The sequence below is a fragment of the Bos taurus genome, chromosome 18, assembly GCF_002263795.3.
Source record: "Bos taurus isolate L1 Dominette 01449 registration number 42190680 breed Hereford chromosome 18, ARS-UCD2.0, whole genome shotgun sequence".
Lineage (NCBI taxonomy): Eukaryota > Metazoa > Chordata > Mammalia > Artiodactyla > Bovidae > Bos > Bos taurus.
This window is the reverse complement of record NC_037345.1, coordinates 2149612-2176115: the sequence shown is the minus strand read 5'-3', so window position 1 is coordinate 2176115 and position 26504 is coordinate 2149612. Positions and strand designations below refer to the sequence as shown.

Sequence of the window (26504 nt, the reverse complement as noted above, 5' to 3'; positions counted from 1 at the left end):
GCGGGGTGGCATTGCCCAGGGGTGCAGGAGGGAAGGCAATGGCACCCCACTCCAGTACTCTTGCCTGGAAAATCCCATGGACGGAGGAGCCTGGTGGGCTGCAGTCCATGGGGTCGCTAAGAGTCGGACACGACTGAGCGCCTTCACTTTCCCTTTTCACTTTCATGCATTGGAGAAGGAAATGGCAACCCACTCCAGTGTTCTTGCCTGGAGAATCCCAGGGACAGCGGGGCCTGGTGGGCTGCCGTCTATGGGGTCGCACAGAGTCGGACACGACTGAAGTGACTTAGCAGCAGCAGCAGCAGCAGCAGCAGCAGCAGCAGGAGGGAAACAAACTGGGTGCACTTGCCTCCAGCCTGTTTCCTGGGACTTGCCCGCTGTCATCTTGGCATCTCCTCCTGGAATAGACGCAAGTGTTTATGTCCATACATGTTCCCAACCCGTGCTCGACACTGGGAACTAAAGATGGGCAGGACAGGCCGCTGCCTTCAAAGAGCTCAGTTTGGTGAGGAGGGCAGATCTCCCCCAGAACGTGTTATTACAGTGTGAGGAGATGCGAGGAGCACACCCAAGGAGCACAGCTGGCCGGAGGGGCCCACTGGTGGTTTGCCATCTGGCCGGGACTCCGGAGGCCCTGACCCCAGGGGCCCAGAGATGGCATTGGCACTGCCTCTGGGGAAGCCCATCAGCCCAGGGCAAAGGCGCTTGTGCGTCCTTCGATGGAGAGTCCAGGACAAGTGGCCCTGTGCCCCGTTCCCTTCAAGGAGGCCTGCGACCAAAAGCGGGGTCGAGGGCAGGATGTTCCCAGAGGACCCACTGGACCTGTCTCCTGACCCTGACGCCAGACTCAGGCACGACTGCTCATCGCCCAGGCCGGGGCAGAGGATGGGGTTCTCGGTACCAATGGCTGGCTTCTCTGGAAGCTCTGGGGCTCTGGGCTTGCTCTGACGTGACGAAGATGGTGGGGGAGACAGCCAGTGTGAAGAGACAAGGGCTTCAAGCTAGTGAGGTCAGGACCTGGGCTTGAGAGAAGAGGTGCTACAGTGGGAGCCGAGGAGGCTGTGGATGAGGCAGGACGGGGCGGGGAAGCCACAGCACATCCGGCTCTGCGCTCGGTGGGCGGTGCTCAGAGGACCCCATGGAGGGGGCCCTGGGCCAGCGCGTGGGGCTTGGCTTAGGGACTGAATGTCGGAAGGAAAGCACCCTCTAGAGAGCTGACCGGGCCTGGGGTGGGTGGCCAGAAAGAATCGCCCTAGAAGGGAGGGGGCTGTCACATGAGCCTGGCTAAGGATGGGCAGATCACAGCCCTGTGCTGGAGAGGGGTCCTCCCGGTGTCCCTGGGCTCCCCTAGCCTGAGGCAGGGAGTCACGTCCCCCAGGCCTGTCTCGCCACCCCTGCCCCCATCGAGGTGAAGACAGCCCCCGCTCCCGTCCCCCAGGCCCAGCCCCTGGCCCCTCGCCAGCATGCCCAGGTCACACCTGACTCACGCACCCCGCCTCTGTCTGTCTCTCTCTTGCACACACTTTCTCTCTTCCTCCTGTCCCTCTTCCTGCGTCCCTGGGCTGAGAGAGGGGGACAAGGACTGGGGCGCAAGAGGCCGTGGAGACCCGCTGCGAGCAATGGGGGGTCAGCTTCGTGCCTCCCCCAGGCACCGAGAAGACCCAGCTCAAGGAGCTCACTTCCCAGGGAGAACGAACTGTCCACCTACCGTGTGGTCCGTCCCAGCCCTTCTGGGAGATCCCCATCTGTTTCTGACCCAGTCCAGGGGCCTCGAGGAATTCTCGAGAGAGGTGGAAAGGGCAGGAGGTGTGTTGAAGCCAGGGATCTGGGGTGGACTTGCCAAAGCTAACCCTTCATGCTAAGGAAGGGCGTCTCGGGTCGCCTGGCCCGGCCACCCGGCCCTGGAAGCTGGGGACAGAGTCAGCCATGCTGAGAAGAATGAGGGGAACAGGGATGGGGTGCTGAGGCATCGGGTAAAGATTCTGAAAGGAAAGGGCCAGGAAGCAAGCCCAGCAGGCCCTGCCCTGCTTAGAGCTGCAGCATCATCTGGCTTTCAAGCTCTGCCTGAGGTTTTATTGGAATTATTTTTAAATCATACCTTCCGTCACCTTTTGGGCAGGAACCCAGGTTTCCCTGTGGGACAAGATACCAGGTAAGCTCCTCACGTCACACTGTGTCCTGCACAGCTCCCTGTTTCCTCCCCGGTAAGGCCTGTGTGGAGCCTTGCCCAGCGGCAGCTGCTGGAGCGCCGCTGCTCCTGGCTTCTGGGCACACCTGCCCCAGTTGTCCCTCTGTCCTTGCTGTTTCGCTGTGTCCTTGGCAGGGCTTCCCACTTGGAGTGCCAGCATCCTGGGAACCAGATTGAGCTAGTGTGGTTTGAGAGACTTGCAGAACCCCCTGCCCAGATCCCCCTGGACAGTGGGGTTAGCACCAAATTAATTCTTCTTTTATTAAGCTCTTACCCTGCGCCAAACACTGTACGCTAAACACTTTGATGGTATTATTGTTTTGAAGTTGTCATTCTCAATTATGTCTATTATTTATCTTTCTAATTTATTGGGATATAGTTGCTTTACAATGTGGTTAGTTTCTGCTGTACAGTAAAGTGACTCAGCCGTATGTATAGATATATTCCCTCCTCTCCCACCATACCGCCATCCCACCCATCTAGGTCACCACAGAGCACTGAGCCGAGTTCCCTGTGCTATACAGCAGGTGCCTACTAATTACTTATTTTATACATGATGGTGTATATATGTCAGTCTCAATCTCCCAGTTCATCCCACCTGCCTTCTCTGCCCCCCACTGTCTACACACATCTGTTCTCTGTGTCTGCATCTCTCCTCCTGCCTTCAGTTCAGCTCAGTCGCTCAGTCGTTTCCAACTGTTTGTGACCCCATGAATCGCAGCACGCCAGGCCTCCCTGTCCATCACCAACTCCCAGAGTCCACCCAGACTCACGTCCATCGAGTTAGTGATGCCATCCAGCCATCTCATCCTCTGTCGCCCCCTTCTCCTCCTGCCCCCAATCCCTCCCAGCATCAGTCTTTCCCAATGAGTGGGTTTATCTGTACCATTTTTCTAGATCCCATAATATATGCAATATTTGTGTTTCTCTTTCTGATTTACTTCACTCTGTATGACAAACTTCAAGTCCATTCACATCTCTACAAATGACACAACTTCATTCTTCTTTATGACTGAGTAATAGTCCATTGTGTATATGTGCCAAATCTTTACCCATGTGTCTGTCAGTACACGCTTAGGCTGCTTCCATGTCCTGGCTGTTGTAACCAGTGCTGCAGTGAATATCGGGGTGCACGTGTCTTTTTGAGTTACGGCTTTCTCAGGGCATGTGCCCAGTGGTGGGATCATATGGTAGTTCAGCAATCTACAGATTCAATGCGAGTCCTATCAAATTACCAATGGCATTTTTCACAGAATTAGAATAAAAAACTTTACAATTTGTATGGAAACACAAAGACCCTGAATAGCCAAAGCAGTCTTAAGAAAGAAAAACAGAGCTGGAGAATATGCTACAAAGCTACAGTCATCAAGACAGTATGGTACTGGCACAAAAACAGAAATATAGACCAATGGAACAAGATAGAAAGCCCAGAGATAAGCCCATGCACCTATGGTCAGCTAATCTGTAACAAAGGAGCCAAGAATATACAATGGAGAAAAGACAGTCTCTTCAGTAAGAATATCTCTTCAGATAGTCTCTTGGTGCTGGGAAAACTGGATAGCCACATGTAAAAGAATGAAATCAGAACACCCTCTAATACCATACACAAAAATAAACTCAGGGCTTCCCTGGTGGTCCAGTGGCTAGGACTCTGTGCTCCAGTGCAGGTGGCCTGGGTTCGATCCCTAATCCAGGACCTAGATCCCACATGCCACAATTAAAGATCCACTGCAGCCAAATTAATTAATTATTAAAAATAATAATAAACTCAAAATGGGTTAAAGACCTAAATGTAAGATTGGACACTATGAAATTCTTAGCAGAAAATATAAGAACACTCTTTGACATAAATCACAGCAAGATCTTGTTTGACCCACTTCCTACAGTAATGAAAATAAAAACAAAAATAAACAAATGGGGCCTAATTAAATTTAAAAGCTTTTTCACAGCAAAGAAAACCATAAATGAGATGAAAAGATAACTGACAGAATAGGAAAAAATATTTCCAAATGAAGCATCTGATAAGGAATTAATCTCCAAAATATACAAACAGCTCATGCAATTAAATTAAAAAAAAAATCAAAAAATGGGTGGAAGACCTAACTAGACACTTCTCTTCTCCAGAGAAGACATCTGGATGGCCAAGAGGCACAGGAAAAGTTGCTCAGCATCACTAATTGTTAAAGAAATGCAACACAATGAAGCAAATACCTCACAGGGTCAGAACGCTGCTGCTGCTGCTGCTGAGTCACGTCAGTTGTGTCTGACTCTGTGCGACCCCATAGACGGCAGCCCACCAGGCTCCCATCCGTGGGATTCTCAAGGCAAGAACACTGGAGTGGGTTGCCGTTGCCGTTGCCTTCTCCAACGCATGAAAGTGAAAAGTGAAAATGAAGTCATGTCCGATTCTTCGTGACCCCATAGACTGTAGCCTACCAGGCTCCTCCATCCATGGGATTTCCCAGGCAAGAGCACTGGAGTGGGTTGCCATTGCCTTCTCCGCATGGTCAGAATGGCCATCATCAAAAAATCTACAAACAATAAAAGCTGGAGAGGGTGTGGAGAAAAAGGAAGTCTTCTACACTGTTGGTGAAAATGTAAATTGATACAGCCACTATGAAGAAGAGTATGGAGGTTCCTTAAAAATATTATTTTTTATCTAATTTTGGGTAGCTCAATGGGTGAAGAATCCACCTGTAATGCAGGAGATGCAGGAGACTCAGGTTCAACCCCTGGGTCAGGAATATCCCCTGCAGGAAGGCATGGCAACCCATTCCAGTATTCTTTCCTGGAGAATCCCATGGACAGAGAAGCCTTGAGGGCTACAGTTCATGGAGTCGCAGATAGTTGGATACAACTGAGCACTCATGGACACCCCTCTAGCTTAGCTGGAAGGGATCTGGTTCAAGTCTGAGCTGACCCTGATGCTAGGAAAGAGTGAGGGCAGGATGAGATGGTTGGACGACGTCACTGACTCAATGGACAAGAGTTTGAGCAAACTCCAGGAGATGGTGAAGGACAAGGAAGCCTGGCGTGCTGCAGTCCAGGGGGTCGCAAAGAGTTGGACTTGACTGAGCAACTGAACAAAGATCTGGTTTCATTCTTCCAACAACACAGAGATAATGATCCTGATTTAACTCATGAGGAAGAGCTTGTCTCCTGCCCAAGGTCAAAGTCACTCTGCTGGTTAGCTTAGGGGTCACAGCTGAGCCCCCTGACCTGCCCCCTCCATGGGTCCCAGAACACTTTTACCCTGACAGCTGGCCAAGAGAAAGACCCTGAGGCCTGTGACCGGGAGAGGGGGTGGCAGAAGGTGAGGGGTGTCTGAGCAGGCACTCCTCCGGGAGGCCTTTTCCCATCCCTCCCCAGGCTAAGCCAGACTCCAGCAGCGCTTGCTTCCCTCAGGCTCCTGGAGGCCTCCAGTGGGAGTGAGCCGCTCTCTTCCTTTAAAAGACAGGTAGAGTCATCCAGCAGGCCCCCAACCTCCCTGCCCCTACACACACACACACACACACACACACACACACCCTTGGCATCAAGGGCTGCCTGGCAAAGATGTTGATGTTGACCACCTGGGTTTTATCCTTTCACAACCCCCAGGTAAGTCACTGAGAACTCGGGCAAGTAGAGCCTGGATTGGAACCAGGGTCCCCCAGCAGCTCCCCTGGAGAGGGCCAGTCTTGACATCATGGTCCAGTCTCTCTCCCCAGGACTCTGACCCCCAGTCACCCCAGGCCCCAGTGAGCCTCCTCCCTCCCTTGGCCCACCCAGAGTAGCAGTCTGGAGGGCCTGGCTGCGGAGGAACCCATGGGGGCTTCCCCAAGACTGTCCTCCCGGCCCAGTTTTCTCCCTGCTCCTCCCCTCCCCACCTCTGATCCGCCCCGTATGCTCATTGTCCATCACTCAGTCTCTTTGCAACCCAATGAACCGCAGCCCGCCAGGCTCCTCCGTCCGTGGGATTCTCCAGGCAAGAATACTGGAGTGGGTTGCCATGCCCTCCTCCAGGGGATCTTCCCAGCCCACAGATCGAACCCAGGTCTCCTGCACTGCAGGCGAATTCTTTACCACTGAATCACCAGGAAACACTCACCTAAGAGCTCAGCAGTGCTCAAAACTATCGCCAGGGAGACACTAGGCAGGCTGGGCTCTGCCCTCTTTGTCCCTGCAGGGGCACTGGACCAGGCAGGCTGGGGGCAGGAGCAGCCGCCCGGTGACCACAGACAATTCCGGTCTGTTTTCCCATCAACAAGAGGAGGAGATTATTCCTGCCCCGTGTTGTGTGGGATTGTCGGGAGGATCTGGAAGAACCTACAAACGGGGACCAGAAAGTGAGCTGCTGGTGAAAGTCCACCCGCCGGTGTGGGCTGGGCGCCTGGGCAGGGCTGCAGGGCGCTGGTGTGTTCTCACCGCCGGTGTGGGCTGGGCGCCTGGGCGGGGCTGCAGGGCACTGGTGTGCTCTCACCGGCCGGTGTGGGCTGGGCGCCTGGGCCGGGCTGCAGGGCGCTGGTGTGTTCGCTGTGCACTGTCCCAACTCTCTGCGGGCCTCCCAGCGCTCCTCTCCTGGAGCGCGCAGAGCGAGCCTGAGGTCCCCTCCTCTGGCTCAGGGAGGTTAGGGAGCCTGTATGCAGGGCAGAACCCCTCCTGTGGGCTGGAGCTTGTCCATCTGGGAGACCCCAATTAGACCTCATGGGACGGGCCTGCAGCGACCCCTGTGAGGCCACCAAGAGCCCCCGTGGGTCACACACTAGACTCCAGTGCTGGGTCCCTCACAGCCTCTGTGCCGGAGAATTCACTGCCCTGGGGGGGTCCTGAGCCAGCTGAGGTTAGGACCTCGGCCCGGAGCTGAGCGGCACGTACAGCTGGGCTGTAGCCTCAGTCTCCTCATCTGTCAGATGGGCTCATCAAAGGCGTCGACTAGCAACATTCTGGCTTCCAAGAACAGTACACCTGGAGTCTGAGCCCAGGAGCTGGAATTCTCCCCGGAATTCTCCCTTCTCCCGTTCCCGCCTCCTTGGCCCAGAAAGCTGCCCTGGAGCGGTGCGCCTCGGGCTTGGGTGCGTGTTGCCGGGAACAATCACCTCGGCTCTTGTCGGGTGGTGGGCGGAGCTGCTGACGCAGAGCCGCTGCCCCCTCGGCGCTCCCCTCACCCCCAACCCCCTACCCCGTTTGTGCCTCGCCTCGCCGGGGATGAGCAGGTTCCCACTGTCGAGCGCGAACTGCCCCGGAAAGAGGACTGTGCCACCCGGCCCCGCACCGCCCAGGACAAGGGGCCACTGGGGAGAGGATGAGTCAAGAAGAGAAGCCCCCTCCACCCTGGCAGCACCCTTGCACCCGCCCTCCGGGCAGCAGGCTGCCCTGTCCCCCTGCCAGCCCTGCTGCAGCTGCATTCCTGGCATACTCAGGAAACTCCCGCCCTCTGCCTGCTGGTGGGGCAGGGAGGGGGACGCAGGGCCACGCTCACACTAACTGCTGTGCGCTTCCTGGGGCTTGGCCTGTGGCCCCAGGTCTCTGCGTTCATCCCAGCCTCTCCCCCCAACACACACAGGTCCCCCAACAAGCGTACTCCAGAGCGGTGTCTGGGCTGGTCCTCGCCCTCATCCGTGCGGTCTGGCTTTAGGTGGCTGCACTGAGTCGATGCCACGCTCTCTGACCATCAGGTTCCACTGCTGTAAAAGGAGGATTTGCTACTGTGAGGCGGGCAATGGAAGCCCCTCATGCACCTGGGCTGGTCCCCCCTCCTGTCCCTCACCCAACCTTCTTCTGAGGCGGGGAGACTTTTGCTGACACCTTCCCTGTGTCCCAAGCCTCAGGAAGTAGGGGTGCGAAGGGGCCAGGAGCAGGTTCAGCTCCGGAGGAAGAGAGCCGTGTGTGTGTGTGTGTGTGTGCACGTGCGCACGTGTGTGTGTACGTGTGTGAAGTGGCCAAGCTGTCCTGGCCAGGTAGAGCAGGAAGTGACATTTATCCCGAGTCCCTTCCCACCTCACTGGGTCCAAGCTGTCATCTCTTTCGTGTCTTGCTGTCCTGGCTTCTGGGCCAGTTGCCTGTTGGAAATGACCAGCAAGTGAGCGGTGTTGAGTGTATTCCAACACCCACCTAAGACGCTCATCAGTGAGCAGGATGCTGCTGCTGCTCAGCCCTGTTTGACTCTCTGCGACCCCATGGACTGTAGCCCGCCAGGCTCCTCTGTCCCTGGCATTCTCCAGGCAGAAATACTGGAATGGGTGGCCATGTCCTCTCCAGGGGATCTTCCCATCCCAGGGATGGAGCCTGTGTCTCTTACGTCTCCTGCAGTGGCAGGCGGGTTCTCTACTGCAAGCACCACCTGGGGAGCCTCGGTGAGCAGGACTGGAAGAGAACTGGGACGGCACACGTGGGTCTCTTAGAGTGTGTGGGGGACGCTGTGAGCTGGGGGAGGCGGGAAGGGAGGCTCCTGCTACAGCACCAGCCAGCTCCAGCCCAAGAGCCACCTAACCCCTCTGGGCCTGAGAGTCCTCCTTCTCAAAGTGGGGAGGAAGTCAGCCAAGCTGAATTTCTATGCTTAAGATGGAAGGGTCGCTTTCCTTCCCCTTTGGGCTGGAATCCCTGCTTTTTGCTCACCTAGATATTTCTCCCTGGGTCTCAGGTGAATTAAGCTCACAAATCCAAAGCTGTTTTCTGTGCGCTTCACAAAATAAAGGGAAAACAGGAAAAATTTGCCTAAACTGCTTCTTGGCTAAGAAAGAGGTCTACCTGTTCGCAGTGCTGTGCCACAGCTGGAAACTTTTCTTGTCTAAGGTAGCTGAGTCTGAATTAATTGTCATGTGTATGCAAAAGTGGAACACATAAAAACCAGAGATAGGTGGTAGCAACTAAGAAAAATACAAAAAAAAAAAAGGCATCACTAAGATGAGCAGATAATCTAGAATATTTTTAATACTTGGTCAGTACAAACAAGTCAAGAAGTGAAGAGCAGAGCAGGCGAATAGCAAGACAACCTGAAAGGTAAATGGACTGAATACTCCAGTTAGAGTGGGGGCTTCCCTGGTGGTCCAGAGGGTAAGACTCCCCACTTAAAATCCTAGGGGTGCGGGTTTCATCCCTGGTCAGGGCACTAAGATCCCACATGCTGTGCAGCAGGATCAAAAAAATTAAGAATGCAGAGAGTGACTGGATGGAAAAGTCAGACTCGACTATACACTGTCTGCAAGGGACGCAGTGTGAGCAAGGTGAAAGTGAAAGGGTGGGCAAGGCAGGTCATGCAGACGCTAAGCATGAGGAAGCTTCTACGAGAATCAGACGGAATGGGCTCAGGACAAGAAGTCCTACCAGAGCCTGTATTTCCCAGTGATAAAGGGGCCAATTCATCACAGTGTCTTCACCGAGCCGTCTCTGGCAAGTTCCTCTGCTCCCATTTCCCCATCTGCGTGCCAGCAGCAACGCCGCGCCTTCCTCGTGAGGGGTTCGGCGGGGATCAGAGGGCTGAGCTCCCAGGAAGGGTCCAGAGCCACGCTCGGCACGCAACCAGGGCTCTGTGACGCTCTGCCCTCGGTGCTGGCACAGCAGGGACAAAGCCCCATGTGCTTGCTGTGCTCCTGACTGAGCTACTCTGAGGTAGGCTTCTGTGGTCTGTTGCAAGATAAGATGTAAACACAGGCCACTAGCTGGTTCCTCCAGTTCTTTGCTGGTATGTGTGAGGGAGACACAGAGAGAATGTGTGTGTGTGAGACAAGAGGCCGAGGAATGGCAGGAATGAGTCAGTCGGCGCCCAGTGATCTGTTTGCTAGACCCAAGGCAAGGAGGCGTGAGGACTGGGGCCAGGAGGAGTGTCACAGTCGGGCAGGGTTTGGACGGTCGCCTGGTGTAACTGATGCTGTGTGGGATGGCTCTGGGCTGCCCTGGGTCATCTTCCAGCCTGAGAGGCATGAAGGCTGTCAGCACCTGGGACCTGCCAGGCTCACGTGGCCAGAACCACGGCATCTTTGGGCCTTTCCCCCTGGGCTCAGGCACAGAGAGAATGCTTGGGGACCTTCCCCACGTGCCCGGAGACCCTCCGCCCCCTGCTACAAGGGTGTCATGGCAGGGCGGGGACCCTTGCTGGGCCCGGGCCAGCTGTGGCACGGAGGCCTGTGCAAGGAGTAGGTTCCAGCTGGGGCTGTGGGAAGGTGGGCTTGTGGACTATAGTTGATGCTTCCTCCCTGGCTTCCGTGGTTGTCCTCCACACGTATCCACATCTGTTCTCTCCACTCCTTTCCGGACACCACCTCCCTTCTCACTCGCGGTGGCAGCCTGACCCCCTGCACTGGAGGTTCATTGAACCCCCTGAGCACCAGACACAGGGTGCATGGACCCCTCTCTCCTATCACGCGTGGGGGTCCAGGCACACCTGGCTTCACAGACACGAGAGGCGAGAGGCTCTGGGAGGTAGACGCTTGCCCAGGATCCCACGGCTCATAAACAGCAGGGCTGGGCTTTGAAGGGGGTCACCTGACTCCAAGGTCTTTTTTTTTTTTTGACTGATTTTGGTCTAGATTAATCTTCACTACACCAACTCATCAGAAATCTTCAAGGGCTGCTCATTGCCCAGAGCTGTGGCCTCCATACTTTTTTGATCTTGCGTCCATATAAGTAAAACATTTTGAGCATATTCTTCATTATATGTCCATTTTAATTATCCACAAATTATTTGCATAAACTTATGTATTCTTGTATTAGGTACATTAGAAAGCATTCAAATATGGTCTGTATATGAGAGAAATATATCAAGAGCAGTCTCTAGTATTTCCTCCCCACCTTGGGGAATCAGCCTGTGTGTGCCTCTGCGGTACACATCCATCCTCACCTTGGGGACAGCTAGCCTGGAGGATGAAGTGGCAGCCTCTGGGCCTGATGCTGGGTGTTCTGTCATCTAAAGCCCTCAGCAGATTTCTTTCTTCTGCCCCACAGATCAAAGTCAGGGGACCAAATGGGCCCCAGTCATTCTCAACGCCACTTCTGCACCCATGCTTCCTCCACATCTCCACTTCCCTGTCCCTCTTGCTAAGTCTTCCATACTGTATGAACCCAAACCCAAACCCCAGTTTCTGTGCAAAGCCCTCCTCTCCCACCCTAGACTCAGACATTTGTACCAATCATTTGCCTCCGAACCTCAGCCTGTCTGCATCACCATTAAATTATCCTGCCTGGCTTGTCTCACCTTGCTGAGTACTTGATGCAAGTAGCACTGTTATTACTTCCATTTGGTAGCCAGGGAAACCGAGGCTCAGAGAAGCCAAGTAATTTCCTCAGAGTCACACAGGAAGCGACAGCGCCCACCCCTGGAGCCTGAGCTCTGCTTCTGCACCAAGCTATGTAAAGCAAAGATGATATTTTACATTGTTGTTTATTTTCCCCAGCAACCAGCATGTGCATCAGGCAAAGTGCTGAATGAATGATTGTTTGAATGCATGAATGAATTGCATAGGCCACCACTAAAAAAGGCCTTGGTGGAGGAGAAAGGGCCTACTTGATTCTTCCTACAGAATGTATTGATTCCTGTACTTGAAGAATCCTGGTTAAGACTTCAAGCTTCAGGCATGCGGTGCTGAATCTGGGCACTCCGATGTCATCAACAGAATTTGGTGTCTCCAGTTCCTGGCTTGACCATCCTCTGTGTTGACTGAGTCCTCAGACAGGCTCCCCTGGCAACTCCAGGGTCATGCCCCACAAACCTAGCCATCCCAGCAAGAGGAAAGGGTGTATGATGGCTCACTGCACCAGCTTAGGCCATAGGCCTGTCCTGGATCCCATTTCTGTGGCCCAAGGGCTGGGATGAACGGTTAGTTCCTGATCTCTGCAGTAGGGAGTGTGGGTTGCTCCATACAGACCATGAGAGTTGAGGTGGAGCTGGGGATGGATGCCGTAACCAGGGGAACAAAGAGGTGTGAGTCTCAAGTGTTCGCTTGGCTTTGTCTCCTGAAGGACCTGGTGGACTGGCAGAAGCCCCTCCTGTGGCAGGTCGGACACTTGGGAGAGAAGTACGATGAGTGGGTCCACCAGCCGGTGTCCAGGCCCATCCGCCTCTTCCACTCAGATTTTGTCGAGGCCCTCAGCAAGACCGTCTGGTGAGTCCTGCTCTGGGGTCATGGTGGGCTGTCCCCTCTCCTGATGGTGCCAGCCAGATGCGAAGGGGAAGGGTCCGTCCCTGGAGCCCAGAGTGGTACTGCAAGTTCTTGGCAACGGTGGAACATGTCATGGGCATAATCTATTCCTGTGCATGGTTTTTTCCACCGAGTGGCAACCCAACATGTAGCCAGAAGCTGCTTTGAATGTCCCTCCTGTTCTGTTTCAGACTCCTATGAGGCGTTTTTAGCCTCTGCTGCCCAAGAAGACAATGGCACCCCACTCCAGCACTCTTGCCTGGAAAATCCCATGGACAGAGGAGCCTGGTAGGCTGCAGTCCATGGGGTCGCAAAGAGTTGGACACGACTGAGCGACTTCGCTTTCACTTTTCACTTTCATGCATTGGAGGAGGAAATGGCAACCCACTCCAGTGTTCTTGCCTGGAGAATCCCAGGGATGGCGGAGCCTGGTGGGCTGCCGTCTATGGGGTCGCACAGAGTCGGACACAACTGAAGCGACTTAGCAGCAGCAGCAGCAGCAGCCTTTGGGGGGCTGTTTTGCCTGCAATTGCCTCCTCTGCCATGAGAGGGCAGCACCTATACAACTGCACTGTCAGTAGCCACAGGGATTCTTTTTGTTTTCCGTTCCAGTAACTCAGAGACTGAGGGAGATAGACTCACAGCTGCTCTCTTCTTTCCTCCTCCTGCCCCCTCCCCACCCCCGCAGCAGTGTCCCTTTGACAGCAGGTCTCCATGTGCTCTCTGCACCTGCTTTAGTTCCTTCTCGTCCCCCCTCTAGTGGAGAGGTATGTCTCTCGGGAAGCTGGGCCGTCTCAGGCTGCTGTGTATGTATCTCTCTCACCCTGATGGTCTTCCTGCAGGTACAGCGTCCCCATCATCTGGATCCCCCTGGTCCTGTACTGCAGTTGGTCCTACTACGGCGCCTTTGCCCAGGGCAACGTCCAGCTCTTGGCGCCCTTCGCCACAGGTGATGTCTGGTCTTCCTGCTGTGCAGCTCCCGTGGCTCCTGGGGGCGTGGACCTCGGTGCTCTCCCTGCTCCTGAGTTTCTGAGACCTTAGAACCCTGAACCACATCACAAGCATTTTAAAATGAGGTCTATCTGTAGAAATACTCTTCCGAAAGAAAGGTCAGACTTCCCCACCCTCCAAAAGAGGAATTTAAAAAAAAAAAAAAAATAGCCACACATTAAATTAAATCATTTCATCAAGTGGTATAGCAATAAAGAAGGGGATTTCCATTGAGTCAAAGAATAGAAAAAGTATGACCTGGTGTTGTTTGTCAGGAAGCTAAATGAAGTCATTTCACCAGGTAGGACAGCAGAGCTGAACTCAGAATGGTTCACGAACAAAACGGAGATTAGAACCTAGAGGAGAAAGATTGGAAACAAAGATCAGATCCAAGGCGTCCTAGTGTTCCCCGGGCAAAGGGCCATCAGCAGAAGCCTGACTCGGAGTAACTCCAGTAACCTCTGCTGAGCACTCATCACGTGCCTGGGACTTGCCAGGGACCATCTCATTTAACCCTCCCAACAGCCTGCAAGCAAGGGACTTATCATTACACCTTTTTAGAGATAAAGAAATGGAACCTTAAGAAGTTAAACAAGCAGGTTAGTTTCACGTGGCTAGGATGTAGCTGCCAGGTGTCACCCAGGCAGGCAGGGGAGAGAGAGAAGAGCCTGTGAGGCTGAGTCTCAGGGCAGCACCGTGTGGGCATGGCCTCTGCTGTCAGCCTGCCTCACCAGTTCATCACCTACCTCAGGCCTCCAGGTCTGGACCACCTGCCCAGGTAACCTGCCCATCCTGGCAGAGTCTGCCTTGGGAAAGTGCTCGCCCATGCTGAGTGGCTCAGACAGAAGCCAGGAGGGGGGGACAGGTGGAAGAGGTACCTCTCCTGATCACACGTCACATTCCTGACTATGAACCTCTGAACCCCTGTGTGCGCCAAACGCAAGCTCCTTCTCTCCACGCTCCAGGGCTCTCTCCTGCCCACCTCCTCCAGGAGGACAAGTTGAGGGCTGAACGGTCTAGATGAGAGGGGCCACAGCCACAGTGCGGGGAGCCCCAGTTTTCCCACCTGGTCCAGGATGGGGTGGGGCTGAGCCAACTGTAGGAAGTCCCCCAGAGCTAAGGCTGCTCCCAGACACCAAGGGTTAATGAGTGCACCCCTCAAGCCAAGGTTACCCACTTCTGCCCACGCTGAATAGCTCAGGCACAGCACAGGGCTTGTTGCTCAGACGGCCTGCTCACTGAATCGCCCACTGTTTCTGCCCAGCGCTCCCCGAACAATCGCCAACAGTGGCGGGCCCGACAGGGCTGGGGCCAGAGGGAGAAGGGAATGCTGGAGCTTTGGCCCAGGTCCCTCTGCAGGAGTCCTCGGGAGATGCCACTCGGTACCAGCTCCGGCCTGATGGGCCGAGAGGGGTGGTGCTGGGGTGAGGGGGCGGGCAGAACCTTGACCTATAGGAGGCAACTCTGGTGCAAGGCTGGGCGGGTGATTTGACGGTGCTGCGGAGAGCTGAAATGTGCCAATAAAGGTCCAGTGTAGGGTTAGTAGGCTTGTGACCAGGATGCCAGCAATGGTGGCAAGAGAGCCGCACATGCCTCCCTCACCCCCGGCTTGCCAGGCAAGGCCCAGGCCCAGGCAGGGAAAACAGAGCCACGAAGTGAGGCGAATGGAGACTCGGCAGGGTCCCAGCACAGCTCCTGGACAAGAGATAGGCTGCAGGAAATGCAGGAACTCAGGGTGCCAAGGAACAGTGGGAGCCACGCGCAGGCAGCAGTTCAAGGCTGAAACTCGCAGCTGCACGTGTGTGAAAATGCTTTGGAAAGCAGAGAGGGTCTTCACCTCCCAGCTGGCCCCCAGCACGGTTCCTGGAGGTGCGTTAGAGTGGGTTCCAAGGAACATCCTAGGCAGGGATTGTGGTGGGAGCCCCAGCAAAGGTCAGGACCACAGCCTGGGGCCAGGGAATGCTTTTGTATGTCCAGTCCTTTCCGAGAAGTGAGCTATGCAGCAAGAAAGGACTCTTGCACTTTAGGAGGGAAACTCCTCCCCCAACCAGGGACCCTCCAGAGCCCTGCAAGAACTGAGAAGATGCCACCCGGGGAGGACTGTGGCTGGATGTATTTGGCAGATAACATTTAAAGATCATAGCAGCGACCTGTAACATATGAAGAGTGTTATTTATTATGATATGTTCATACACAGTATATTATTCTTACATGTAAGTGAAGTGAAAGTGAAGGCGCTCAGTCATGTCTGACTCTTTATGACCCCATGGACTGTAGCCCACCAGGCTCCTCCGAGATACATACTTATCACACTACCACGTATTATATTCCCTGTGTTCTAGCAACAGCCCTTCACAGGTGGTAGGATATTTTACTGTTGAGAAAGCACGTAGATAGTACAGGGCGGAGACCTGAACCCTGCCCTTCAGCAGGGTGTCCTGAAGGACCCTGGAAGTGGCCAGCCATCCCTCAGAGGGGGACCTGGTCAGCCAGAGCCGCCCAGCAAGGCAGCGCTGACAGGCAAGTGTCAGCCTGGGTGTGGACACCGCAGGCCCTGCTGATGAGAGACATCAGAGCAGCTTACCACCTGATTTGAGAGAGACGGGTCCTTGGGGGGTTGAATCTTGGCGGAGTTATGTGTTAGTTTCCAGGTGAGGCATGAAAAATCCTTCTTAGTTTAGAGACTCATTTGGAACCGTTTGTCATAGTGGCCCGGAATCTGGTCCAGAGAGCTGGAAAGTCACCTCTCCTCCCCACCACCTTCCTGGGCTCTCTCCTTCCGCAGTGATTCCCTGTGGCCATTCACACTGGGCACAGCCCTTCAGAACTGTTTCCTTAAACAGAACCAGAGGCTGCCTTTGGAACAGCACAGGTCAAATCTTATCCATGTCCAGCCCTCTAGAGAGGCGTGGGTTGGCCCATGAGTCTCCCACAAGTGTCTGAGCATCTGCTGTGTTAAGGGCACAGGAGACAGAACAGAATACCCTCTCTGCCCATGAAATACCCTCTCTGCTCATAACCCGGTGGGGGTGAAAGAGTGAAACAGAAAGGATGATGTGGAAGGCCTTGCTCAAACCCTGCCCAGGTCAGGGCAAAGGGCATCTGCAGCGATTTCTTACCGGAGGAAGGGAGGGAGAGGATTCCAGTGAAGGAAAGATGTATGGGGAGGGGAGTGTGGGGAGGGGAGGGGAGCGTGGTTCAGTGGACCCCAGACGGGGTGGCGGGGAGATGAGGCAGGGATGATGTGGACAGGGCTGGTCTCAAGGGACCCTGAGTGCCAGGCTCGGGGGCTGGACTTTACTTGAGAATGAGGTACCAGAAGAGGGTTTTAGCAGCACGTAGGGGCAGAGAGTTGGAGCAGGAAGCTTCTGTGGGGTGCTGATAAGGTGATGGGGGAGTCAGAGCGGTGAACTGACCCAAGAGATGTTTTTTAACTGAGATGAGATACATACAGAATTAACCATTTTGAAGTGAATGATTCAGTCCACCACTCTGTCTAGTTCCAAAATGTTTTCGTCACCCCAGAAGGAACCCCATTCCCCTGAGCAGCTGCTCCTCATTCCCCCTCCTCCAGCCCCGACAGCCAGCGACCTGCTTCTCTGGACACTTGCCTTTTCAGGACGTGCCATGTAAATGGACTCCTCCGTACGTGGTCTTTTGTGTCTGGCTTTTTTTTTTAACTGTACCTATCAAAAGATATTAAGGAGAGGGAGCTGACAGAGCTTGGTGACACAGATTGGACATGGGAGAGAGGAATAAGTCAAGGCTTTGGTAATGTGTGGAGTCATTAACCTCCCCCTGGGGTGCGGTTGGGTGGGAAGGAAGAAGAGGATGATTAGCTTCATTTGGAAGCTGCTGACCTTGCAGGCGGGGCTGTGCACAGCTGCGTGGAGATGGCCAGTAGCAAGTGGCTATCCAGGGCTGGGCTGGAGACACAGATCTGGGGGTTGTCAACAGGTGGGTGTGACTGACATCCTAGATCAAACGGGGGCATTTGGGAGCGGAGGGTCAAGGTTTTGACCCTGGAGACAGAGACAGTTTCCACAGTGGAGCCTGACAGAGGGCCCCTAGAGAAGAGGCGAGGGCATTCCCTGGAGGCCCAGTGGTTGGGACTCTGCACTCTCACTGCCGAAGGCCCAGGTTCAATCCCTAGTTGAGGAACTAAAAATCCCACAAGCCCCATGGCAGGAAAAAAAGGAAAGAAAGAAAAGGAAAAGGGGAAAAAAGGCGGGAAGAGAAGAGCCAAGCGTTCCGGCAGGCAGGGAGCGGAGCTCTGTGCTCAGGTCGTGTGGGTCCCAGCGCTCTGCGAATCTGAAAAGGCGGGGATCTGCCCCAGAAGGACGCACACAGGTGCACTGTTTGGAATACCATGTCAACAGGTTCACTCTGAAATCCAACCAGGGACTCTCTGGGCGTTCCTAAACCTCAGGCTGGGAACTTCTGTGGTTACAGGTTCAAAAATAGAGTGGTCACCAGCATCATATGCCACAGCCAATTTTAGAGATGAATTGAAAAAATTACTTTGATCTGCCAAGAAATACATCACAAATGGCTTTCATAGTTCTTTTGAAGAAGGCAGACTTTAGAGGCTTGAGCGAATGGAAAGAGGTGAAGTAGACTTAAGTCTAACTGACCTTTTCAGGGGGTTTGGCTATGAAGGGACTGCGTCTATGACGAGAAAGTCTTAAATATGAGCAGAAGAGCAGTGGAGGAGAAGCTGAAGATGCCCAGAGGAGTTGCATGAAGGGGGTGGTGGGGGGCAGACTGAGGGTGAGCTGGTCAGTAATGTAATAAGTTGTCTGTACTTCCACACCCTCAGTGACAAGGGCAATGCCAGCACTTCATCAAGTTGGAGTGAGACGAACGTGACGTGTAAAGCACTTGAGTGGCACCTGGCGTGTAGGGGCTGGTGAATACACATTTGCTGCTGCTGCTGCTATTACCATTGCCAACCACCATCCAGGGCCCAGGCACCCGAGTGCACACTTCTTCTCGGAGGAGCACGAAGTTACAGGGTTGAAGCATAATCAGGGCTGGTTGAAGGTGGACGCTTATGGAGGAGCCATTCTCCCCCTTCCTTTCTTCTACCCCAAGGAGTCTTTTTCGTGTGAAGTAGGAGGCTGGATGGGAGGGAAATGGGGTGTTTGACGGCAGTGAGGAGGGAGCTGGGCCTGCAGACAGGAAAGGATCTCCAGGCAGTGTCTGAGGCCTAGCTGAGGTTGAAGGCACCAGACTCATGGCTACACACGGCTCCTCCTCCATCTTCAGCGGCTTGGGTCTGGGGTGGAGAGACAGACTTTTGTGCTCATCCAGGCTTGGGAGGTCATGGGGGCAGCTGAAGTCAAGGTTAGCTTTAGAAAATAGTTTGGTGGTGCCCCCAAAGTTAAACATAGTTGCAGTAAAGTCCCAGAAATTCTACTCCCAGGCGTATACCCAAGACAACTAAAAACACGACTGTTCATAGCAGCATTATTCAGAATAGCCAAAAAAAAAAAGAAACATCCCAGCTGTCCATCAGCTGGTGAGTGGATAAACAATTATGGTGCATCCATATTAACAAGGAATGAAGTTCTAATACGTGCTACAAATGAATGAACCTTAAAAATATTGTAAACAAAAGAAGCCAGTCACAAAAGAGCACATATTGTGTGATTCCATTGGTATGATGGGTCCAGAATCAGAAAATACGATAGAAAGTGAATTAGAGGTTTCCCGGCTCTGGGAAATGACAAAGGTTGGAATGACTTAACAGGTAAAGGGTTTCTTTCTGGGTGATGAAAAGGCTCTAAAACTGTGGTGATGGTTGTGCAACTGTAGATATACCAAATATCACTGAACTGTACACTTGAAAGTAGTGAATTGTAAGATACGTGAGTTATATTTCAATAAAGCTGCCACTTTTTTAAAGAGAAAGTATAACCAAAGCAGTGGCTAGTGGAGAAAAGAAGTCAAACTCAGAGGGTGATGGTAGACCTGAAGAAACAGTGAGAGCTGAAGTCCCTGTGAGGTTAGAGAATCAGTGAAGTGGAGAAAAGGAACAAAGGCCGTGCGGACTGTAGGCTCTCCTCCAGGAGCTGGGCGCGGGGGCCTCACTTGATGATGATGACATCACTCCAGTCTTCTGGTCTCCAGGCTAATCATCTTCCGTTTTTTCACATCTCCCTCATATGCTGTGGTTTTAGATGTTCTCAATGAACCTTTCTCTCCTTGGGTTTTCCTGACCCTCTTGGCCCCCCAGTCCCATCTTCCCTTGGAAGATGGTTGTTAACATCTTCCATCAACAGCCCCCAGATCTGCTGGCTTCATCAGGATCACCCTGCCCTCTCCTTCATGCCACTGAAGCAAGGTCAGTCTTTTCTGGTGTCAGTCCATTTGGGCTGCCGTAACAAAATAGCATAGACTAGGTGGCTTGTAAACAACAAATTGATTGCTTATGATTCTAGAGGCTGGAAGTCTGAGATCAGGGTGCCAGCATAGTCAGGCGAGAGCCCTCTTCTAGGTCAAAGACTCCTTGAATACTTGTATGTCGAAAAGGGGAGGATTCTCTTGAGCCTCTTTTATAAGGGAATTAGTCCTGTTCACCTGATGACCTGAGCACCTCTCATCACCTTGCAGGTTAGGTTTCAGCATGTGAATTTGAGAGAGCACACGCAGACCATAGCACCAGGCAGGGGTCCAGCGTTGGCCGTGGCTGTTCCTCTTACGGTCCCTTTAAGGAAGATCTCAGATCTGTAGTCGTATCTTACCGTGATACCAAAGTCAGACAAAAATACCACAAGAAAGAAAACTCCAGAGCAGTTATCACTCATGGATCAAGATGCAGCAGTCGTCAACAGAATACTAGAAGACTGAATCATATTAAAGCATTATGCACCATGACGAAATGGGATTTATTCCTGGAACGCAAGGGTGGTTCAATACCTGAAATCAATGGGATCCACCACATTAGTCATCCTCTGACAGGACTCCTCATAAATAAGCCCACACACATCCTCACAGTCTCCCTCCTGTTTTGACTGTCGGGCCCCAGTGGTGGGGTTGGGCTCTGCAGCTGTGGGCAGCCCCCAAGGTGACCGGGCTGGGCCTCTGGGGCCTCCAGCCCCTGACCTCCCTGTCTCGCACCTGATGCAGAGTACTCAGTGGCCATGCCCGAGTCAGCGTTCCCAGGCCTCTTCCTGCTGGGGCTGTTCCTCTGGAGCCTCCTGGAGTACCTCATCCATCGCTTCCTGTTCCACATGAAGCCGCCCAGCGACAGCGCTTACCTCATCATGCTGCACTTCGCCTTGCACGGCCAGCACCACAAGGTGAGCGGTGCAGGGCCCCCCCAGGCCATGCTGCTGACGCCCGCCCTCAGGAGCTCCCATCTCGGTGGGGGTTGGGTTGAAGGCGAGGAGAAGTCAAGGGCGTGTGATTGGGTCCAAGCCTGAACCGGCTGTGGACAGAGTGAGCATGCGTGTCCAATGCTAATCCTCACAACAGCTCATTCATTTGCTCGTTCAACAAATGCTCACTGAGCACTCCCTATGTGCCATGTGCTGTTCTGAACATCATCGATCAAAACAGGCCAGAATCACTGACCTTGTGGAGCTTCCCTCTGAAGCGGGTACTGCCGTTCTCCCCGTTTCACAGAGTGGCAGACTGAGGCTTGGGGAAATAAAGGAACTAAGCCATTCACCCAAGGTCACCCTAGCACATCGTCCCCTGTGGATGCCAGAGTCTATACTGTTGGTCATCCACCCACCCTGGGGCTCCTTCAGGGCAACACACGAGGGTCCCGGCAGTCAGGACTGGAAGCCAGGTCCATCCAGAGGATGTCCCTGCCCCACGCTGTTCCCGTCCTGGTGCAGGGTGCCCACCCTCCCCTTGCCCGCCTTCCCCTTTGACCAGGAGCTGGGGTTCCGGCACAGAGCCCCGCAGGTCCTGTTGTTGCTCCGGTCAGCGGGGAGCGGGGCCCACGTCAGTGTAGTGTTCTGTCTCAGTCACCTGATCGCTCGCTCTCTCCTCTTTCAGTCCAGAGAGGGTCTTGGGATACTCGCAGAGTCTCTAAACTTTTACCTCTGCCAGGCCCTTGGCTTGTGAAGCCTCAGGACCAAAGGCTAGGCTCTTTCACGGTCTGGTTCAATGTGACAACACCCACTTGGAGCAAAGAAGGCCACCTGGGGGGAGACCTGCCTGTTAGCAGCTCCAGGGTCACCCAGCATGTGTGCCTTCATCACCCTCAGGCCTCGAGCTCGATGCCCTGCATGGTCCTTGGGGTGGGGGTGGGGGCTCCTCTCCACACCTAGCAAGTTCCAGAGCCAGAGTGGCCTCTTGAGCGCAGAGCGGAGCATCTCAGGCAAGCTGCTCCTACCTGTGAGCATCTTGCCCACACCACCCCACCCCCACGTTCCTGGAGCTTTCCGGCTCCTGTCCTGACTTACTGGGGCCAGACAGGCTCTCCAGGGCTTCAGGCTTGGTGGCCTGCCCTCCCCAAGCCGCCGACGGGGCCTGCGCCCTCCCTGGCCCGTCTGGGCCGCTCCAGCCCCTGTCCCGAAGGAGCGTCGCCAGCCAGCGAGCGGTGTGTGACCGCAGGCAGGCCCCGGGGCCCCGGGCCGAGTCCTGACGCGTGAGCCTCTGTCCGCAGGCGCCCTTCGACACCTTCCGCCTGGTCTTCCCGCCCGTGCCGGCCTCCCTGGTGATAGCCTTCTTCTACCTGGTGCTACGGCTCATCCTGTCCGCGGCCGTGGCGGGCACTGTGTTTGCGGGGAGCCTCCTGGGCTATGTCATCTACGACCTGACCCACTACTACCTGCACTTCGGCTCCCCTCACAAGGGCTCCTACCTGTACCACCTGAAGGCCCACCACGTCAAGCACCACTTTGCACACCATCGGTCGGGTGAGGACCCACCACGCCACCCCCTCCCCCAGCTGCTCATTTCCCGTCTGACCGCCCCCGCTGAGCTTCCAGCCGGGGCCAGCCTGGGTTCTGGGGTTCACAGTCAGAAAGGCAAGCCGGGGACGCCCATCCTAGGCCCTGGAGCAGGGGGCTGTACAGAGACAGAAAAACCAGGAAACCAATACAGAGCAAAGATCATTCCAGAGCAGCGATAAGTGCCAGCAAGAAAAGAAAGCCAGGCGACCGTCAGGAAACCGTGTCAGTGGGAGGGGGTCCCACACTTGCGAATAGAATGCAGTGTGAGTTATAGATGGGATTGTACATTTTCGAGGAGCCACGTTAACAAGTAAAACTAAAGCAGTGAAGTTAATGTAAATAATACACTTTATCAGGCCAAATATAACCGAAATATCATCATTTTAGCATGTGATCAAACACTGTTGGGAATGCCTGGGGGTCCAGTGGTCAGGACTCAGCAGTCTCACTGCTGTGGGCCAAGGTTCCATCCCTGGCTGGGGAACTGGGATCCCACAAGCCGTGCAGCGTGGCTAAAAAGATTTTTAATGAGAGATTTTACATTCTGTCCTTCTGTTAAGTCTTTGATATCTGGTGTGTATCTTGCACTTTACAAGCTCATCTCCATTCAAGGGCTAAATCTCCATTGGAAATACTTCGTCCATGTTTAGAATTTATAAAATTGACAGTCAAAAAAGTAGATTCACATATATGAACTGCTCCAAATGTGCCTATAGGTTTTCCAATAACTGAACCAAGTTTAGGTTTTTACACTGGAATGTAAGTTAATTATTAATAAAATTAAATAAAATTAGGAATTCAGTTCCTCTGTAGCCCGGGGCCACATTTCCAATGCTCAGGAGTCACATGGGTTAGTGGCTACCCTACTGGAGAGCAGAATGCTAGCTGAAGTGGTCTAGGAAGGCGTCACTACACAGACACCATTAGAGCTGAGACCTAAATTAGGAGAAGCCAGCATCTGACGCCTTGAGAAAGAGCATCCCAGGAGCAATAGGTCCGAAGCCTTGAAGCAGGAGTGAAGTTGGCATCTTCAGAGAGAAGGAGGCGACTGGACTGTTGGGGGAGAGAGGAAGAGGCAGGCAGTGCCAGGCTCTCCCAGGAAGGCAAGCCAGATAAGAGCCTTGAGGTTCTTCCCACAGCACACCTGGGAGTCTAGGCACGCTGGTACCCTGCTTCTGACCTTTGCCAGGATGGCCCTGGGAGTTAGGAAGGTCGTCGGGGGTGATGTTGAAACTTGCCCACGGGCACGCCCCGCCTGGGCTCCCTCCAAGCAAAGAGATCCCACTCCTCAAGAGCGCCTGACCTTCTCCCCATGTCTCCCGCCCTAGGGTTCGGCATCAGCAGCAAACTCTGGGATCACTTTTTCCACACCCTCACTCCGGAAGAGCCCCACCAGAAGACACAGTGACGTCGCCCCGCCCCACCCTCAACCCTTCCATGGCCACTACCCCAGTCCACCCTGCCCAGATCCTGCAAGGAAGGTTTGCTTGGCTGGACAGCGCGGGCTTTGACCAGCCCTCGGGCTTGGTGGAGGGTCCTGGGGAGACCCTGACCAAGGATGACCCTGAGCCTGCCCTCCTGACCCGGTGCAGGAGTGCCCCGTCTGCTGGGTGGCCTAAGAGCCCTCGGGGACCGGCTCTTCCCTAGAGCACCCCAGCCTTTCCGCCAACATCCGCCTAGGGCCCCAGTCCCCAGGACTGCTCCAGGAGCCGGCTGGCGGGGACGTTCCTGAGGGGAGTGAAGGCAACTGACCCCTGGGCCCAGGCCTGTGTCTTAGCACCTTGGGCTCCCTAGGAGCTGTCCCCTGCCGCCCTGGAGCTGCTACATGCACAGCGAAGAGGGGGTCTGCGGGGCCCACCTTCCCTTCCTGGAGAGGGTGTGGCAGTTCTGGACTGGAGAACACGGAGATGGATGAAGCGGTCTCAGAAGAGAAAGCATGAAGCCTCTCGCGGCCCACAGCCAGTCCTGGGGCGATGCCTCTGTCCCTGCCAATGACCAACTCCAGCTGTACCGCCAGGTGCCTTGGGCAGAGACACCTCCAGCGTCCACACAGCGGCCCTCAGCTGTCTGTGCAGGTGGGCTCAAGGCTGGAGGGAGCCCCCAGCCCTCTCTTTAGGAACCGGCTCTCCCATCTCTCCTGGCCTCCAGAATCACAAAGCTTTTCCCCAAAGGAGGGTAAAGAGACCTCTCCGTGTGTGGGAACCCGCTCCCGTCCCCAGGCGTTCTCAGCCTCCCCTTGGCATAGGTGGGCCCCCGCCCGCCTCACTCAGGACCCTTCCAGCCGGTGCCTCCTCGAGCCGAGAAGGAGCCTTGACACGGTGCCTTATCTCCCAGCAACACCGCCTCAGCCCCCCGGGTGTGTTCCCACCCTTTCCTCCTGTAACCAAAACCCTCGATGCCCATAGAGGGTCTTATTTATAAACTATATAAATACCCTTAGTGGGCCCCGGACCAAGTAGCTGCTCAGATTGCCCTTTCTAATCCTACATGTCAAGCTTATGTAAAAAAAAAAAAAAATTTTTTTTGGTCTTAGTTTTGTTCCCTTCTTACCCACAAACCATTACTACTTGAAACTCAACGTGTGTAAAGGTTAAAGGGAAGCAGTTGGACCGATCCTGTGATTTGTAGTGTTTACTGCGGAGTTATTTAAAGATTTTGGAATAAATATACAAACTACCATTGTGAAATAAAGGTGTAAATAAATTGTATATTTTGAAAAATAAAAACATTGGAAAAGAAACCACCAAAGATGAGGTGCAAGTTATTGATGGCAACTCACAGATTTAGTCAAGGCCAGGGGGGCGCAGAAGGGTGGGAGGGGGCGGCCAAGGGCCACAGGAAGGAGTATTGGCTTGGTCACTGACCAGCTTGTGCAGATGTGCTGGGGTATAGTTGATGGTAAAAAGCAGACCAATCCTTATCCTCTTCCTGGGTTTCGTTACTGTTTTCCAAGTCCTCATCACTCAGGGTCTGATTCAGTAGTCTGGCAGAGGTGGGCTCTGGATTTGCCTGCCCAAGCATGCAGAGGCAAAAATGAAAGAGACAAGCTGATGCTGGCGAGGCTCCGGCCCATGGGGGGACACCCGCTCCTTCTGCCGGTCCCTGCTCGAGCAGCTCCCAGCCTGAAGGTTAGGGCCACCTGACTGAGCCACTCATCCCTCAAGCTGCTGGACCCGGGCAGTCCAAGCAGCAGAAATCTGACCTCCATTCCCTGGAACGTGCTGGGAATCCAACCACGGGGCATCACCCCCCAGGGAAAGGAGAAGACCAACTAGTTGTAAATTACAGGAGTTCACTGGAGGCAGGTCTAAAATGAGCATGTTTGAGCAAAAAGTTAATTGGAGAAAAAAACAAAAACCTTCTTTAAAGAGATTGAAACGGAACTAGGAAGAAATGCCAAAATTATGTGAGTTTGTAGCATGGCAATGAGAAGATTTGGGGAGAGGGGAAGTCAATCTGTTAATGAAAATGTCCACTCAGTGAATATTAGACTGAGTCTCTCAGAGCGTCCTGCTGTGCCTGGTACAACTTTCCAGGGTGTTAGGAACTTCCACAAGGCCTTGGGAAGAAAGAGAATGAGCCCCACCCTATAGAGGAGGCTAATATAGCAAGTGCCCTTAACCTTAAGTCAGTTGGCACTCAAAGTGTCATCCCTACTCAGGGATCATCTGCTGGAGCTAGAGAATTTCATCAAGTGCAAGAGGCCTAAGGAGGAGTCAAAGACTCGATGCTAAAGCCAGCAGGGGACATTATCAAGATGCCAACACATCTAGGGTGATGGAAAAGCCTGAAACTTGGAGCATGTGATTTTTTTCTCTGCCCTTGAACTTTGTACTATTTCTCATTGTACCCAGCACTGAGCCCAATTTGTAACAGGCCCCAGTAAACGTTGGTCTCCTCTCTGTCGCTTCCCTGGTGGCTTAGTAAAGAACCCGCCTGCAAGGCAGGAGACCCAGGTTTAATCCCTGGGTTGGGAAGATCTCCTGGAGAAAGGCATGGCCATCCACTCCAGTATTCTTGCCTGGAGAATTCCAGGGGCAGAGGAGCCTGGTAGGCTGTAGTCCATGGGTTCCCAAAGAGTCAGACATGACTGAGAGATTCCCTTATTTTGTCTCTGTCGGATCTCAGGCAGGGTACATTGTTGGGCTTTGGTTTCCCCCTGTCCCCTGGCCTCTGCTGCCCCCTGATGACAGCATGATGCTCTGCGCCCTTGTGACTGGGAACTGGTGATTGTAAATTTTCATCTCTTTTCCACCTTACCTGTTCACTTATTGTTTTATCTCATCTACTATTTTTGAG

At 53.9% G+C, this 26504-nt stretch overlaps 1 protein-coding gene across 2 annotated transcripts in view; it reads left to right on the top strand.

Moving 5' to 3' along the window:
• The window catches only part of FA2H (fatty acid 2-hydroxylase), a 54515-nt gene extending 29570 nt beyond the window's left edge, over positions 1-24945 (top strand). The window contains exons 3-7 of one of the 2 annotated variants that reach the window (XM_005218348.4): positions 12125-12267; positions 13146-13252; positions 20425-20597; positions 21917-22169; positions 23534-24945. In XM_005218348.4, coding sequence (XP_005218405.1) covers positions 12125-12267; positions 13146-13252; positions 20425-20597; positions 21917-22169; positions 23534-23613 — 756 coding nt within the window. In that variant the 3' untranslated portion in view covers positions 23614-24945. The remainder of the gene's footprint in view (positions 1-12124; positions 12268-13145; positions 13253-20424; positions 20598-21916; positions 22170-23533) is intronic. The other variant, NM_001192455.1, reaches the window with a different exon arrangement.
• Positions 24946-26504: the final 1559 nt, after the last annotated feature.